At 35.2% G+C, this 18,052-nt stretch overlaps 1 protein-coding gene across 1 annotated transcript in view; it reads right to left on the minus strand.

The window, feature by feature from the left end:
• Nucleotides 1-9,770: 9,770 nt before the first annotated feature.
• Nucleotides 9,771-18,052, minus strand: part of NRK (Nik related kinase) — a 92,704-nt gene continuing 84,422 nt past the window's right edge. The window contains exons 16-18 of the mRNA XM_032474694.1: nt 17,392-17,551; nt 14,574-14,713; nt 9,771-12,902 (exon numbers count right to left, since the gene is read on the minus strand). Of these exons, the coding sequence (XP_032330585.1) occupies nt 12,807-12,902; nt 14,574-14,713; nt 17,392-17,551 (396 nt within the window). The 3' untranslated portion in view covers nt 9,771-12,806. The remainder of the gene's footprint in view (nt 12,903-14,573; nt 14,714-17,391; nt 17,552-18,052) is intronic.

Here is an 18,052-nt window from a genome sequence, read left to right on the forward strand (position 1 = left end):
TGTGTACATATGTGAGTATACCTGTAGTATGTATTTCTAGAAGTAAAATAGCTGGTTCAAAAAGAATGTGTGCTGAATGCTATTGTCAAATTGCCTTGCAAAGGGAGTGCAACAATAGCACATACAAGTGGTATAATATCAAAATCTTTAACTTTTGCCAATCTGATGGATAAAAAAACAGTTACCTTTGTTCTCATTCTTGTCTTTTTCATTATGAGTGGGCCAAACATACTTGAATAAGTTTATAAGTTATGTATATTCCTTTTGATGACTATATTGTTCATATTGTTAACCTATTTTAGCCCATTGGATTTGTCTTAGTTTGGCTTCCACTCAAAGTAGAACTTGGGTTCAGATAGTTTATTTGAGAGATAATCTCAGAAAGCAAGAGTTGGAGAGTTGATAACACGAGAAAGAGAGGAAGGAAAGACAATAAAAGGATGCACAGATACATTATTTAGGTCACTGCAAGTTTTAGGGAAAAGATGGAGCAGACTCCTTTCTCTGTACCCCTTCTCACCAGGTACAACTGTAAACTCTGAAATTACAATGTATTTGGCAACCAAAGGAGAATTCTGAAAGGTGGTAAGGGGAAGGCAAGGAGGTTCGGGACTCCCAAGGCTGCAGAAACAACACAGTGGCAAGTTGTCTAAAGTATTCCCAGCCTCCAACTGAGTAACAAGAGGTAGTCCAGATAGTCTCATTTCTCCCCATATCTAATGAGAGTCCCTCTGACAACATTGGGAAAGCCCAACACTACCAGAAAAGGAGATTTATCAAGAATTGCATGAGGAATAAGTGGCCAGGGGAGGTACTCTTCTTCCTCTCTGGGCTAGAGACTCCAATCCCACACTGGAAGATGTTTGGGGAAGCCTGGCAACACCAGCAAGAGGGGTTCCACTACAACAATCAGCCCAGCCTGGAAAGCTTCTTTGTCTCCACTAGCATGAGACTCCTCTTCCCCATCCAGAGACATTAGATCACCAGTAGATAAGTTCCTAAAAGTGACCAGCCAGAGAAGTACTATCCATCAACCACAGACAGAGGAAACCATGTCACAATGACCTCAGTCCCAGAGAAGCCTCTTTGACACATAGCCCAAGACTCCTCTCTCCCACCCAGAGACACCAGGTACCCAGGCCTAGGGGAAACATCTTGCACCCCATAAGTACATGCCAGTGGGAGCTACAGCAGCACCAGATAAACCAAACAGACCAAAATGACACTGCAAAGCCTCTGAAAATAAATGAACTGTCATTGTAACCACAGGCCACAAAAATAGACCAGGACCTGGGTGTTAAATTTAGGCATGGTGGCTGACTGATCAGATAAAAGATTTAAATAGGAGTCTCCTAATATAATCAATACAATGTATAGGAAACAATATAAATCTGTCATACCAAGAACTAGGGAAATCATAACTTGAATATGAAAACATAATCAACAGATGCCAAAAGTAAGATGAATCAAATGTTGGAGTCATCTGGACATCACCATCATGGTACTATAAGTCATCCCTTGTGCTTGTCCCCCCACTTCAACAACAAACATTTACAAATAAAAGTGCCTCTGTGGTAGCTGTGGGATCCAACACCATATGCCAAAGGACCTGGGAGGAGTCTTACCCACCTGTGCATTGGGTGGTAGACCGATAGACCTTGGTACTAGTTGTGGAAACTGCAGGAGACTGTCAACTGGTTCTTTCTAGGCTATGATCTGGGAGCAACTGGAGAACACTGACTTGGGTAGACAGCTATGAATGAGAGTTTTTGTGGAAGTTCATATTTCCAGAGGAGAAATTTCAGCACTCTTTTGGAGCAAAAAAAAATTACAAGTTTGTACACATTGGAATGGGTAAAAGAAACTTCACTTTGCTAGCGTCACCTCTCCTTCAAGGCAGCACAGTTTAGGGCTAAATTAATCAGCCTGAGGTCTCTCCCAGGGGAGAATGGGAGAGTGAATGGGAAAACACATGGCTTCCCCAGCTGTGTGGGACACTGCCAAAGAGAATCATTTTTCTCTCACAGCACCCAGAATATTGACTTGGGAGCTCCGTGACTGGGGTGAAGAAACAGATCAGGGGAGTGGCATAAAAGATTCCTGGAGGGTATTAAAGGAACATGATTCCTGGTGACTGCATTCTGGACTCCATTAGGAAACTTACCCACAAGCTCAGGGGAAATCTCAACCACAGATTTCCTGGACTGGTCCAATGAGACACACAGTGTATTGAGTACACACTCCTCCTCCAACTCTGCTCTGCAGCTGTCTCCCTGTGGCGGCCATGAGAGCGAGATTTGGAAGAAGATAGGGAATATGTGTAGAAAGCAGGCCAGGTTTTGTGGGCAAGGGGAAAAGTCCAAAACTGAGCTGTAGTGCCTCCTTCAAGAAAACAAAAGAGAGGCTATCAGCAGCTGGACTGATGCACTGTAAGATCAAGAGAAGCCATACAAGCTTAAGAATTCTGCCACAAGAGGGAACAGGAAACATGGAGCAGTTGTAACCATACAAGGTCTGAGAGAGCCTCAGAATTTACAGTAGAACTGATGAAAGGTATTTCTACACTGAATGTAGGTAATAAAGATTGGAGGTGGTGACTGTTATTTCAACTGTGAAAACAGCAATAAAAAACTTCAAGGGTCATGGAAAATCAAGGGAACATGACATCACAAAAAGATCACAATAATTTTCCAGTTACCAAACACAAAGATATGGATATCTATGACTTACACAACAAAGAATTCAAAAGAACTGTTTTAAGGAAACTCAGTGAGCTACCAAAAAACCACAGAAAGACAATTTAATGAAATCAAGAAAATGATACACAATCAAAATGAGAAATTTAACAAAGAGATAGAAATCATTAAAAAAGAGAACCAAGCATACAGTCTGGAGCTAAAGAATTCAATGAATAAAGTGAAAAAAATGCAATAAAGTACATAAACAGCAAAATAGATCAAACAGAAGAAAGAATCAGTGAAATCAGTGAGACAGAGGACAGGAACAATATAGAGTGGGAAAAAACCTGTGTGGTCTACGTGAGACTTTCAATAAAACCAATATCCAAATCATTGGAGTTCCAGAAGGCAAAGAGAGAGGGAAGGGGTCAGAAAACTTATTAAATAAATAATGGCTGAGAACTTCCCACAACTGGGGAGAGATTAAGACAATTCATGAAACTAACAGATCACTCCATTATTTTAATCCAAAGCAATCTTCTCCAAGACACATGATAATAGAACTGCAAAAAATCAAATACAAAAGGAGAATTTAAAAGGCAGCAAGTGGAAAGAACATATGAATCTACAAAAGAAACTTCATTAGGCTATCAATGGATGATTGATTGATTGATATTTTTATTGAATTATAGTCAATTTACAATATTATGTCAATTTCTGGTGTACAGCACAATTCTTCAGTCATACATGAATATACATATATTCATTTTCATATTGTTTTTCACCATGAGCTACTATAAGATATTGAATATATTTCCCTGTGCTATACAGTATAAACTTATTTATCTATTTTATATATACCTATCAGTATCTGCGAATCTCAAACTCCCAGTTTATCCCTTCCCACTCACCTCCCCCTTTGGCAACCACAAGTCTGTATTCTATGTCTGTGAGTCTGTTTCTGTTTTATATATATGTTCATTTGTCTTCTTCTTTTTTTTTTTTTAGATTCCACATATGAGTGATATCATATGGTATTTTTCTTTCTCATTCTGGCCTGCTTCACTTAGAATGACATTCTCCAGGGACATCCATAATGCTGTAAATGGCATTATGTTGTCATTTTTATGGCTGAGTAGTATTCCATTGTATAAATATACCACTTCTTCTTTATCTAGTCATCTGTTGATGGACATTTAGGTTGTTTCCATGTCTTGGCTATTGTAAATAGCGCTGTTATGAACATTAGGGTGCATGTATCTTTTTGAATTAAGGTTCCCTCTGGATATATGCCCAGGAGTGGGATTGCTGGATCATATGGTAAGTTTATTTTTAGTCTTTTGAGGAATCTCCATACTGTTTTTCATAACCGCTGCACCAAACTACATTCCCACTAACAGTGTAGGAGGGTTCCCTTTTCTCCACAGCCTCCCCAGCATTTATCATTTGTGGACTTTGGAATGATGGCCATTCTGACTGGTGTGAGGTGATACCTCATTGTAGCTTTGATTTGCATTTCTCTGATAATTAGCAATACTGAGAATTTTTTCATTTGCCTATTGGCCATTCATATGTCTTCATTGGAGAATTGCTTGTTTAGGTTTCCTGCCCATTTTTTGGATTGAGTAGTTTTTTTTCCTTATTAAGTTGCATAAGCTGTTTATATATTCTGGCAATTAAGCCCTTATCAGTCTCATCTTTTGTAAATATTTTCTCCCATTCCATATGTTGCTTTTTGTTTTGCTTATAGCTTCCTTTGCTGTGCAAAAGTTTATACATTTAATTAGGTCCCATTTGTTTATTTTTGCTTTTATTTCTATTGTCTGGGTAGATTACACTAGGAGAACATTGCTAAGATTTATGTCAGATAGTGTTTTGCCTATGTTTTCTTCCGAGAGATTTATAGTGTCTTGTCTTATGTTTAAGTATTTAGCCATTTTGAGTTTATTTTTGTGTATGGTGTGAGGAAGTATTCTATCTTCAGTGATTTACATGCAGCTGTCCATTCCCAACACCATTTGCTGAAGAGATTGTCTTTACTCCATTGCATGTTCTTGCCTCCTTTGTCAAAGATTAATTGACCAAAAGTTTGTGAGTTCATTTCTCAGCTCTCTATTCTGTTCCATTAATCCATATGCCTGTTTCTGTACCAATACCATGCTGTTTTGATTACTGTAGCTCTATAATATTGTCTGAATTCTGGGAGGGTTATTCCTCCAGCTTCATTCTTTTTCTTCAGTATTGCTTTGGCAATTCTGGGTCTTTTGTGATTCCATATAAATTTTAGGATTATTTATTCTAGTTCTATGAAAAATGTCCTGGATAATTTGATAGGGATTACATTAAATCTGTAGACATCTTTGGGTACTATGGCTATTTTAACAATATTAACTCTTCCAATCCAAGAACATGGGATATTTTTCCATTTCTTTAAGTCATCTTTAATTTCCTTAGTCAATATTTTGTAGTACGGTCAATTGATTTTCAACATGGGAAATAAGACAATTCAATTGGGAAAAAATAAGTTCAACAAATAGTTCTAGGACAACTGGATATCCACATAAAAAAATTAAAATGAGTTGGACTCCCGTCTCACATTATACACAAAAATTTATTCAAAATGGATCAAAGACCTAAATATAAGAGCTAAAACTATCAAACTCTTAAAAGAAAACATAAGGATACCACATATGAGTGATATCATATGGTACTTTTCTTTATCCTTCTGGCTTATTTCACTTAGAATTATGATCTTCAAATCCATCCATGTTGCTGCAAATGGCATTATTGTATTCTTTTTTATGGCTGAGTAGTATTCCATTGTATAAATATACCACAGCTTCTTTATCCAGTCATCTGTTGATATATTTAAGTTGTTTATGAAAAAGAATATGGAAACAAATATATGTATGTTTATGTATGACTGAAACATTATGCTGTACAGCAGAAATTGACACACTGTAACTGAATACACTTCAATAAAAAAATTTAAAAAACATGGAGGAAAGCTCCATGACATTGGATTTGGCAATGATTTCTTGGATATAAAACCAAAAGTACAGTGATCAAAGAAAAAAATGTAAATTGGAGTTCATCAAAATTGAAAACTTCTATGGTACAAATATCACTAATAAAACCAAATGATTTTCCATGGAAAGGTAGAAAATTTTGTGAATCACATATCTGTTAAATGTCTTGGATCCAGAATGTATAATGTGTTCTTAAAACACAACAACAACAGAAAGACAAACAACCGAATTATAAATGGGCAAAAGATATGATGGTTTTCAGGCAAAAATTCAAAGTGAGACCAGTTAGCACAGTTGTGTGTTTTATATAGCCACAATCAACTGAACTGATGTGGGTGTAGAGGAGATGAAGAGTTTGATTCAAGGAAATTTATAATTTTGCTAAGCTATAGAAAGACAATGACGTTAAGGGCCCATGCAAAGGATTTCTTAGGTGATACATCACAAAATCTTAGCTGAGCAAATAAGTGATTGAGTACTTCTTTGAGTGAGGGTGAAGGGCAGTAAAAAGATGTTAGGATGAAGGAATTGTGGGTCCATATGAAGTCAACTTTTGGAGTCCAGTGATAGAAGGAGCCAGTTGGGAAATGAAGATTGTGGTCTGAAAGTGCATCAATTGAAACTAAGCTCATGAATGAAGCATAGTTATTGGTAATGATATGGTCTAGGGTGTATAACTGTGGGAATGGGTGACTGAGATAATGTGGTCAAGATTGATTGAATAGGAAGTCATGGATTACAGGAGGAAAGATATTGACAGAATCATCCAAGTAGATACTAATTTTATCAAGAATCAGAATTAGTGTTGGAGGAAATGACAGCCAGCCAGTGCTAGAAGTTTTAAGAAATAAGGACGAATGATGTGGGGGTCTATATATGACTGCAACAAGGATGGGTGATGGGTAGTATGGTGTGATACCAAGAGATTCAAAAGTGGGGACTATTAAGAGAGAAAGACAATGATCTAGAGGAACAATATTTTGGAAGCTGCAACAGGACAGAAAGAAAAGGGTCAGGGTACTAGTGAGGGGACTGTAGAGAGGGTAATGATAAATGATTAGGAATTTCTGGACTTCCTCATCTAATAATAATAGTGTTTCATTTTTCAAAAATTTTTATTTCTTTGATTACACTAAGTTGAATTAATTTTTTTCATATGTAAGTGGTGATAACTAATTGTGGTCTTCATTTGTTCTAACTGAACTTACTCTCTCCAAGTTTATGGAGGGTTCCTTTTCTTTGGGCAGGCACAAAGGTTATAAAGTGAAACTGAAAGCAAAAATTGTCTCTATGTCTCATACTGGATTTTTGTTTGTTTTTTGCTTAAGCTCTTTGATACAATTCTCATAAAGGGAAGGGAAAGAGGTAATTGCATTTTATATGGGATGAGACAGGGGTAGAAGTACAAGTGCTTAATGGGTGGGCAGAGAGAGACAAAGAGAAAGAGAGCGAGAGAGAGCGATTCACTAGGAATAGGAAAGGATATGAGGAACTGTGGTTACTAAAATATCAGGGACTTATGCCTACCCATCACCCAGGGAGGTAGTATGACCACAGTGGATATGACCCTAGGTATCTGGGCTCCCTGCTTTGACAAAGATTTCCATGGCCACACAAGACACAGAAGTTGCACAGTCATAGCAATAGACTAGGTAAGCAATGAGTGTATTAATGCTGACTAGTGTAGACAATAGACCAGTGGGTTATCCCTATTTTTTCTAATCTCTCAGACCTTCGCAAATGTACCTAATGGATAAATGAGGAAAAGTCCAAATAATTATTAAGTTTAAATTTCTTCTCTGACTGGTGGAATAAGAGTTGCAGTTCAAATAACCATTTTTTGTTTATTTGGGATTGGTTTTTGCACGTTCAGTTTTGTCAATTAAAATTCATACTTTTTATATTGTCAAATTAAGTGCCTTTCCCCCCAGCCTATCATATAATGTTAATTTTAATTGTAGAAAGATTTTTGTTTTTGTGTAGTCTAATTAACTTTGAACTTCATTATATTCATTTCTCACTATCTGGACTTGTGAGACGCAACTTCATGGTATTACATGTTTGCTTTTAAATTTTTAGAAAGATTGTTCTATTTGGCATGCATTTTAATGGCTACCTATTCACTTGAAAGTCAGACACACTCTTTCATCAGGTAAAAAAGTACTTTTAGGGAATGCCTGGTATTTGATATGTGGGTTTCTGGGAACATAATTTGGAATTTTTGATCAGAAGTATATTGATAAGCTTTGATGACCCTTAAATATGTCTCAGGATGCTACAACATTGAGCCGTTCATGTGAAAAAGAATCATATTTGAACCGAATGTTTATATAAAACAAGCAGTTAGATGGCTTGTTTTTGTGCTGTTTTATGTTATTAAATAACCTTTGTCATTTCTCATGATCCTTGGGCAATTACTGCTGGGACATAGTGGTCCCTTATGTGTTGATTTTAAAGGTAAATAAAACTTTTAAAAAAACCCCACTGTTTTAATTTTAATGTTATTTTGACCTATCCTTTGTTTCATCTCAGGTTTGCGAGGTAAAATCATTTGAAGTTACCCAAAATAGGTCATTATCTTTTGGTCACTGGAACACGGATGGTACTTTGATGAAACAAATGGATTTGTGAGTTTTAATTTTAGGCTGCTGTAAATTAAAAAGCACAGGGGAAAATCAAAGCAAAAAAGGCTTGTTTTGCCCTTTCAACTCATATTTTAATCGAGCCCTTGCTGTATAAGCATCAAATGAGGCACTTTGACACATTAGATGGCAACGTTATAAAAAAAAGTTAATCCCAAATCTGATTTTGTATTCAACTACAAAGTAGGTTGTGCACTAGCTTCTGAAAACATAAATCCACATAGAATCAATTTTACTCCCTTAGGAATTATTCTTTTTAAATCAGTTGTCATGATTGTAAAAAACATAAAATGTGACATATGACAAGGTTTTCTGAAACATGTTTGGTCTTTAATACATTAGCTGCCTATTAAAAAGTAGCCACACTCAACTTGAATATCCTTAGGTGAGAGCCAAAGGGCCTATAAATAAAAGAGTGTTATTATATTGGAAAAAAATTATTAATAGACTTGCAGTGTTGGAGTCTGTAAACCCACTACTCCCTTTGAGAGTGATAAAGTTAGTAATAGCAATTTCTACTCATGACCTACCCTGTCTCATGCATTGGTAAAGGGTCCCCAGGATAATACCTTCTCTCAGTCTTGGGGCATCACACTGCCCATTCTAATTCCAATCTGTGATGATATTTTGTTCCTTGGCTCGTAACACTGTCCCTTAAAGTGGTTGAAGTCTATGGATCCTAAGTATCAAGGTGAATGAGTCAATTTGACTGTAATGAAGCACTTTGAATTTGGCCTGGGCAAGCTTGTCATGTCCAGGTAATCCAACTCCTGAATGCCACCTAGTTGAAAAATTGGACCACACCTTGTTGGCCCTAACAGAAAAGCTTGATGAATATCTCTCCAGAGTGTTCCAAGACAATAAGATCTCCATGGGATCTTTCATCTAATTCTTTTGTGACCGGCTGAGAGAAGTGCTATTCCTCTTCTGACCCCAACTGAAGGACTCAGCTTCCTTGACAATCTTCCATGATTACTGTATCTTCCATTTTCCACCGTCACTCTGCACTAAACCCTTTCTCAAATGCTAATAAACTATAAATCTTTACTCCTCTCTCTGGATAAAGGTTCTCCTCTTTCTTACCCACTGGACTTCAGGACACTGGGAAGGGATGGGAAGGAAGTCAGCATTAAAATTTGCTTTTGTTTCACCCACACCATGCGAGTCTGTGTGTCTGTGTAGAGTCCCATATGTTTAGAGGAAAATTAATCAGTTTCTAATTCCACCACTGTTTCCAGAAAGATTTTAGACAGATCAATAGACCCCTCCTTGGCCAGAATTCCTAATGGAACAACAGGCAGAACCCCAAACACCTTCCAATCAGTGCATTATTTCACACTTTAAAGAAATGAATATTCCTTGAATGAGTCCTAATTCTGAGGTTTTAGATGAGTAACACTGCAAATAATGACATCAACCAATAAATTTTTTAAAAATTTTATTTTTAGAGGTTTAACAATGGTTCATTGCAGGCTTTCTGATGAAACAATTAGCAGTCTCAAAGATTATTTCAACGATTTTTAAAGTTAGAGCACAGATTGAATACAAATCAATTTAAGTAGGCACGGTTTTGAAAGGAATTGAAGATTACTTAAAAGATCCCATTGAATGCTTGTGGTATTATTCCTAGTTTTAAGGATACTATCTCAGTGAAATGAGTCCTGGCAGAAAACACTTAGTGATTATTTTATCTAGAAACTGGTAGCATTGAAAATACTAAAAATTATGCATTCTAATGTTTTGTGTGTGTGCTTGTGTGTACACACGTGTGATTTCTGCTTTGTCTATTTTACAGTCTCAATGATTATTCTGTCCTGTTTCCACTGGGGCTCTGACTTTACTTCAAGCGACCTAATCACTCTGAATTTTCCTTATCAGCCCTTTTTACATATCATTTTCTAATTTTCAAATATTTCCAATAATGCCTTTTATTTTAAACAAAGCCTTTGGTGAAAAAACTAAAGTACACTAAAATAAAACTGTACTCAGTCCCAATGCGACCCACAACTTGTCAGAACTTTCATGCTTCAAATCACAGGGCTAGAGAATTTGGCTTTTCAGGAACCCCCTCTCAATGCTTCTGTGATGGGCCAGGGTTTCCAAGTGCTGCTGCTACAAGGTGAGGTGTAGTTATAATTTCTTCTATTACTGTGCACTGACTATGAAATTCAATTGTCCCTTCACTTTCTGATTTCAGCTGGCAAGGGATGTAAAACTTCCAGATAGATTAACATCTAAGTTGAAAATAGTCACTACCTACAAACCACTTTAAATATTTTCAGTCCTTTCTATTTGGCTACCCAATATTTCAATCTCCCTTCTTAACATGTGCTCAGCTTCCTTTCCTCATTAGCACATTATCATTTAAAGCTCAATTACACATTTACAATCTCTCTTGCTTGTTTACTTTGGGACATCTCCATAGATTCAGTTTGCTATTGAGTGTGTTTACTAGAATAACAGCCACAGAGCGCAATGGGAGTTGACTTCCTAAAATAGTTTACTGTGTTACTGCATTAAAAATACGATTTTAAGACAAAGCTTATTTTTGAACCTTAACTCTGAGTAAATATTATGAAGAAAAATGAATTCTTAAAAGACTCAATTCTACATGCTACTTAAATGAGAAAATTTTCTGAAATTCAAACATAGCAAGCTCCATTTGCTCAGCGATGAGGCACTTGCACAAAGTTCCCCATGGCCTTTTTGGTGTACAAATTTATAATAATGAAGACTACTTCTAAGGAAATAATTTGACATAAAAGTTTGTTTTCTCTTTAAACTACTGCATTTAAAAAGTCATTCGAGTTGTAAACACTCAAGGATAAGCCAGTTTTAAGATCACATTATTGTGTCACAGTAACAGAAATGTGAATCACATTTATTTCTTTAATTCATGGATTCAGGTTCTCCTAAATTCTCATTATTGAGCTACTACATTCTTGATATAAGTTGTTAGGAAAATCCAAATCATCATTCCTGGCACCAAGGTGCCAAGAAATAATGTGCTATCATGAAATCACACATAGTCAGCTGCTTTTGTATTTTGGTTAACCAGGTAGCTTGAAAATTATTATCCCACTAGCACTGTCTTCCAATTTTAGAAGCAGAACTAGAGGAATTATACTGAGGTATACTTTGTGGTAGTTCTGTTGCTTCTCTATTGCTCCAGAACTAACCATGGTATTGAGGATGGATATGCAGAAATTATGCTTTTCACCAGGTAGCAGTTACCATAGGTGACCAAACACCACCTATCTATGGCGTCTATAACATATGGGGTGATGCACTAGCATGATTTTCACTACTATAAATTTGTAGACGTAGGTATTTGATGAAAGTCACCTTTTTCAAAATCTTTTCATTTTTTTCTTACCTATTACATTAAGTCCTTACCTAAAGACTTCACAATTTTAGATTAATTTCTGATTTTACAGAAATAGAAATATGAAACACACAAGTATTAGCAGCCAAAACTCTCTGTAGTTACATTTTGTTGTTTTTGTTTAATAAGTGGAGGGAAATTTTTACATAGTTTAATCTGGGATCAGGAAAATATTTAATCCTGTCTGATGGTCACACTGTTAGCCAGATAAGAATTTTGATAAATGAACCAATCTGTCTTTGGGGCTAGAATTTGACGCCTACTTTAAAGTATTAAAAAAACAAAACTCACTCTACAGTACATGCATATACGAGTTCAGTCCTGTATTCAGGCTTGCAAAGTGTATTATTCGGTGGTTTTTAAAAACAGCTATTGCACATCTTTGGGGTTTCTGAGGAAAATCAAGCATCTGAGGCTTTCTTCCTTTCTTCTTATCAGAAGAAAACCAGTTTAACATGGGGTGAAAAAGAACACAATTGGTCTCTAACTGTAGGCTTAACTGTCATGGAGCAATGAGGATGATGGGTGGCCTTTTGCCCTTTATCACTGTAGCATTCTCCAGGCATGCAGGTTGTTCAGCCTTAGTCTGGTTTATTATTTTCATTTCATAATGTAACCTTTGGTTCTTTATATGACTTTGCAAATTTGCATATGGTTTGTTGTTATTTTTATTTTTTTCAGTAAAAAACCCCACTTCATTCAGGGCCAGTTCTTTTGAAAGCTGCTTAGAATCTAACTCATTACAGGTTTCTTAACTCCATGTTGTAAAATCTGAATATAGATACTGTCCAAACTGTCCAAAGAGTAATGTTTGAATTCACAGTAACAAAAGTTACAAAGTTTGTGCAAAAGACATTGTACACCTCTGGAGTACATAGAGCTTGCTATAGTTAATTTTATATATAAAGCTGCATTTCTCATTAGAACTATTCTGTGCTACATTAAAAGTAAAGTATCTGATTTAATTTTTCCCTAACAATAAAACTGAATGCTCGTTTAATCTCAGAAATTAAAAAATGCAAATTGCATATTTATGATGTTTATAAATGTTACAATAAGTCACTGGAATCTTTTAAACACCATAATTGCTTTGGAGCTCTTCAAGTTTTCCAAGGGTCATAAAGTAAACCCGGCTGTGGCGATTGCGCAGGATAGAGGTAAAGAACAGCTTTAAAAAGAGAAAGAGACACCATCAGTAAATATTTAATACAGTGCAACCTTATATTTGATAGATACAACTATAACTTCAATTTACATGCATCAACCAATTAAAATATTAAGCCATACTGTTTTTCAGAACAGGGTTTCCTCAGATTAAAGAATAAGAATTTAGTATAGAGTCTAAATTATGATTAAAAAAATAACCTTTTACTCTATTCTATATAACTGTACTTCATTTAGTTTAAATAAGAGTAGGTTATTATAGATGGCATTGATCTGTTAAAGTTCTTGATTGGTTTGGTTAACAATTCCCCTTTTCTTTAAAACAATCAACTTTTCTCAAGTTGGGTTTCCTTTTTCTTTTAATATGTGGAAAATATTATATTATTTAGATGTTGTTTCTTATTGTTGCTGGTGTTTAAGTGGCCACTGGAATTTTCTACTTGGTGTGATTTTCATTTCAGTGGAGTAGACTGACATCAATAGGTTGATATAATGAGCTAAACCAATTGGCTTAGAGAGGAATATATTGTGTAAATATGGTTTGTGCCATAAAGAAAATTAGAACAGTAGATGAACATAAGTAATAGAGGCCTCTTTGTTAGGACTAAGACGTTCAGCATCCGCAATGGATATGCTTAGGAGGGTGTGTGACATAATGATGATGATGATGATAACACTAGCTACCCTTAGCATGTTTTATGTGCCAGGCAATCTGTGAAATGCTTACTATATACCCATTGTCAATAATTTTCAGAATTTTTCCCCAGTTATTACTATTCCCATTTTTGAGGTGAAGAAACTAAGGCTTAGAGAGATTAATCAAACTTTCAGGTTCTTACACTTAGGTGGCAAGAGCCAGGACTGTGTCCTAGGTCTATCTGACCTCAAATACTGTTATTGCCATTATATCTCTTCATATTGCAAACCAGTACCTTTCTTTGATGCCCAATGCAATATCCTATTTGTTCTGATTTTAATTTAAATCCTCTGCAATCTCTTCCAAATAAGAATTTTTCCTAGTCCTATTAGGATTATTTCATCACTGTTATTCCTCATAATACTTAGGGGCTGTAATGATGTCATGCAATTCATTTTCCATCTAAACTCTCTAAATTGGTTAAAACTGATTGCATTACACAAATAATTGTCAAATCTTGATTTTATTTTTCTTTCCTGTAAAATGGACATAATAATACCCACTTTGAAGATTAAATGTGATAGTTTCTAAAGTATTTAGTACAAACTCTACCATGTAATTAGGTGTTAAGAAATATAAGTACTTTTTCCCTTCTGTTATTAGATTATGTTGAAAACTATAAAAGGCAGATTTACTCAAGTATTCTTTTTCAAAATATCATATTAATATGAACATGAAAGAACTATGCATCAAAGACAATAATGGAATTTGTAATAAATAAAATAAAGGCTAAGCTTTGCTTTGGATATAATTAGAATTTTTACCTTTTTGAAAATGATTTATTTTTGAAATCAAATTTCATCATTTACCAAGTCAATGTTTCCAATGTAAATTGCAAAACTGTCTTCATCAATACTATGCCAATTTGGGAAATATAGCATAAATATACTTATAGTCAGAAAGAAAAGGATATAACTTTCCTTAGTTAATTTTTATCATTTGCTTTATTTTTGTCTAACTGGGTGATGTAAGCTATACCTTGTCACCTCGGGTACACAGAAATCTCAGCTTCTTAATTGACCTGCGCTTCAGTTCACTTTCCAGAACCCTTGATTGCAAAGAGCGGACTTCAATGGCCTTTTGGCCCCATCCTGTGGTTCGCTGAGAACACTCATAAGCTACAATAAAAATTTAAAAATCAGGAAAACACAAAATCTTTCTATCAGTGATAGAAAATTATAACCACAGTCAACATTTTGATCATTAAGAGGGACATTATTATGGTTCAGGTAAATACACTCTTCTTTTTTTCTCCTTCTAAGTCATTTGGCCATTATGCTGCTCAACAGTGGTATTCAAACCAGCTATGTACTATCACCATTGTGACCAATGCTGAATAACCAGATTGCAGTAAATTTTTGTATTCATATTCTCCAATTCCACAGAAAAGGTTAAGGATTAATTTGATTCTGTTTGTATAAAGTCAAATCTAGCCACAGCATTCTTTATTTTACAGTCTAGTTGAGGTATAATGTCTTGTAAGGGTTTGCACTTGTGCTTGAGTGACATACATGGAAATCTGACTAACTCTTGAAAACTCAAAAAAGACTTGCTTAAATAATGACTTTATCAACTTTAATGTAATTCAATTAATTACCATGTTATAAACAGAACCAAAGTTAACTTGATACTGTTAAGCCTTTCTCTAGCTCAGGAAATTTTTATTGAGATTTTAACTTTTGAACCATGCTTTAAAGCAGAAAACCTAATTATTTAAATAGCCATATAGTCAGCTGGTGCTGTTAAGTATTTTCTGACATAGGTAGCAGTATGTTTTTCAACAACCATATAGAACAAAAATTTGTAAACTTAATGCACAATCTACTTGTTGAGTCCAAGTACACAGTTCATATGGCATTACATAATTTCCACCTTAATTCTGAAACACATTAATCTGCCACTTAACGTAGCTACTGAGCCAGCTTGCATATGAGATGGAATCCAATGATTTGGTTGGGAATGCTTAATGATACTTGCTGTGATTGCTAAGTCTCCCTATATTTGTTTGTAAATTCAAAGTGATGATGCTATTAGTGAAAACATTTATTACATCTCAAGGAAATGTAAAATTTAGATTGGGGAAATCTGGATCTAGGTTAGTTTTAAATAACAAAGCAGTTGCTTTTAGACAGAAAATAAGAGTAATTGATTTTCTTAATATTAGTGTTATAATGAAGTCTTTAGTTTACTCTCAAAATACCCTTAATACACAGACCAAAATAATTGTGTTCTCGTAGTGCTATAAATTTATTTTAAACGGAGAGACATACTTTTCAAAATTTAGTGACTTAAAATAGTTTTTTGTTTTAGATCAGAAGTTGTCTTGCTAAAGGACAAGAGCTGTACCAAATGACTTTTTAAGACCTCTTTGATTCCTACAATTATCTAGTGTCACAAATATAGGGGTTTAGTTTCCTATTTGAATTGAATTTTCTTATTCCAATTTCTGATTAATATATTGATCACGATCACTGTAAAGGTTAGAACAAGATTCATTATTTTCAGTTTCTTTTGTCCCAGATCTGTCAATTACATTGTAAGCATTTACCTTCTGTCATAAAATGGTTTTAAAACCTCTGTGAGTTCTTACCTGTTTGAAGAAATTGGAGGAGGTTTTCAGGACAATCCTTAACACTATGTATGCAAAAAGAAAGGATTCTGCAGATGCAATGCAAAGTGCCATCATCTCATAATGAAAAAAATGTCCATTAAAAAGAAGTTCTTTCAAACTTAAAGCCACATGAGGATCACATTTATCCATTTTTAGAGATTTCAGAAGCTTCTGGCTTCTCTATTAACAAACTACTTTTCTCTCTGTCTCTCACCCTACTTCCCTCCTTTCCTTCTTTGTTTCCTTCCTTCCTTGCTTGTTTCCTTTCTTCCTTCCTTCCTTCCTTCTCTCCCTCCTTTCTTCCTTCTCTCCCTCCTTCCTTCCTTCTCTCTTTGTCTCTCTCTGCCTCTCCCTCTCCTTTCTCCTTTATTTGCTTCATTAAACTTCTCCTTCTTCCAGGAACATTTATCTTCCACCAAATCATTCTGCTCTAATATTTTTACTGTTCATATGCATTATTCTGTTCCCTATCTAGAATCACCTCTGCAGTTACGAAGCCTCAGAGACATATATAAGAGTCTCAGGTTATTCAGATTTCCCAGATCAGCAGTCCTCCATTGGTCAGGAAGGGGAAAAAAATGTCCTGGCCTAATGAAGATGAAAAGGCAGTTTTCTTTATGTTGCCATCTGGGCAGTACCTAATAGTCATTCCAGTCAGTCATATTTATCTCTTTTGTAAATGAAGGATGATGAAATCTTAGCAACAACCAATGTATCACATATTCAGTTTGTATTTGATTCTTCTCAGGAATATTACTTGCTAAGCAGAACACTATTGACTATATAAAATGGAAACATTTTGCTCTTCTCTTATGACTATTTGGCAGTCTCCTAAGATAAAGGTAAACCCCCAAAATCAGTGTGATGGAATGAAGCATTTTCAACATCTGTGTAAAATCTGCAAGCAAAGGGAGTTAAAATAAAATTATAGATTATTGGGGAAAGGAATTACTTTCCTACTGTAATAATATGATTATTGAAAATAAACAACTAAAACAACCAAAATCAGTTTCTTTGTAGCAGCTTTGTGAATTCATTAAACAGAAGACAAATCCACATACCACTTTACAGGGAGTAAGTATGCAGTATCCCAAATTAACCTTATATGCCTTGAGAAAAAAGTGATACTTCAGGAAATAGAAGCTTCTCTGGGATCATCTGAAAGGGGAAAGATTTTATACATACCTACTGAAGATGGTATGTCTTTCCACACTTCAAGGATCTTCTTGAAGAGTTGTTCATTTGCCTCCATAGAAAGGGCTTCCGCATTGAAGGTGAGCATCATGCCAATTCCCAAGGAATCAGGTAAAATGATGATATTCTGTGGTATAATGATTTCCAGGGGCTGGAATTATGTTTCATAAGGATTTATATGTCCAACATTTTATCACTACTACTTTTAAATGAAGCAGTTTGGCTGAGCAATAAAGACCAAAAAGGAGTTCAAAGTACAGGGAGGAGAGAAACTTCTATTTCAGTATTAAACAGCATGCTATCCAACACTTGAAAAGAGCTTTCCCTGTGTCATAAAGTTGTCATTGTTTAATATTCTTTTATATTTAGGAGAAGACTTTGAAAAAAAGTAGAGATATATTTCCAACACAGAGAAATTCATTGAAATTATGTATGATGATAGAAGAAACATTACTTGTTTGATTTCAGATTCATTTCAGCATATCAATGAATACTTTAGTAAGGAATATGTGAACCAAGTAACAAATACAAAATCACTGGTTATCAACAAATTCATTCATATCAGAAATTAAAAATTAACTTAAAAATAGCTTGAGCTTAAATGTTTACAAGGGGCAGCCTTATAATATTCTTCACTGCTTGAAATGTAAGT

The sequence above is a fragment of the Camelus ferus genome, chromosome X, assembly GCF_009834535.1.
Source record: "Camelus ferus isolate YT-003-E chromosome X, BCGSAC_Cfer_1.0, whole genome shotgun sequence".
NCBI classification, from domain to species: Eukaryota; Metazoa; Chordata; class Mammalia; order Artiodactyla; family Camelidae; genus Camelus; species Camelus ferus.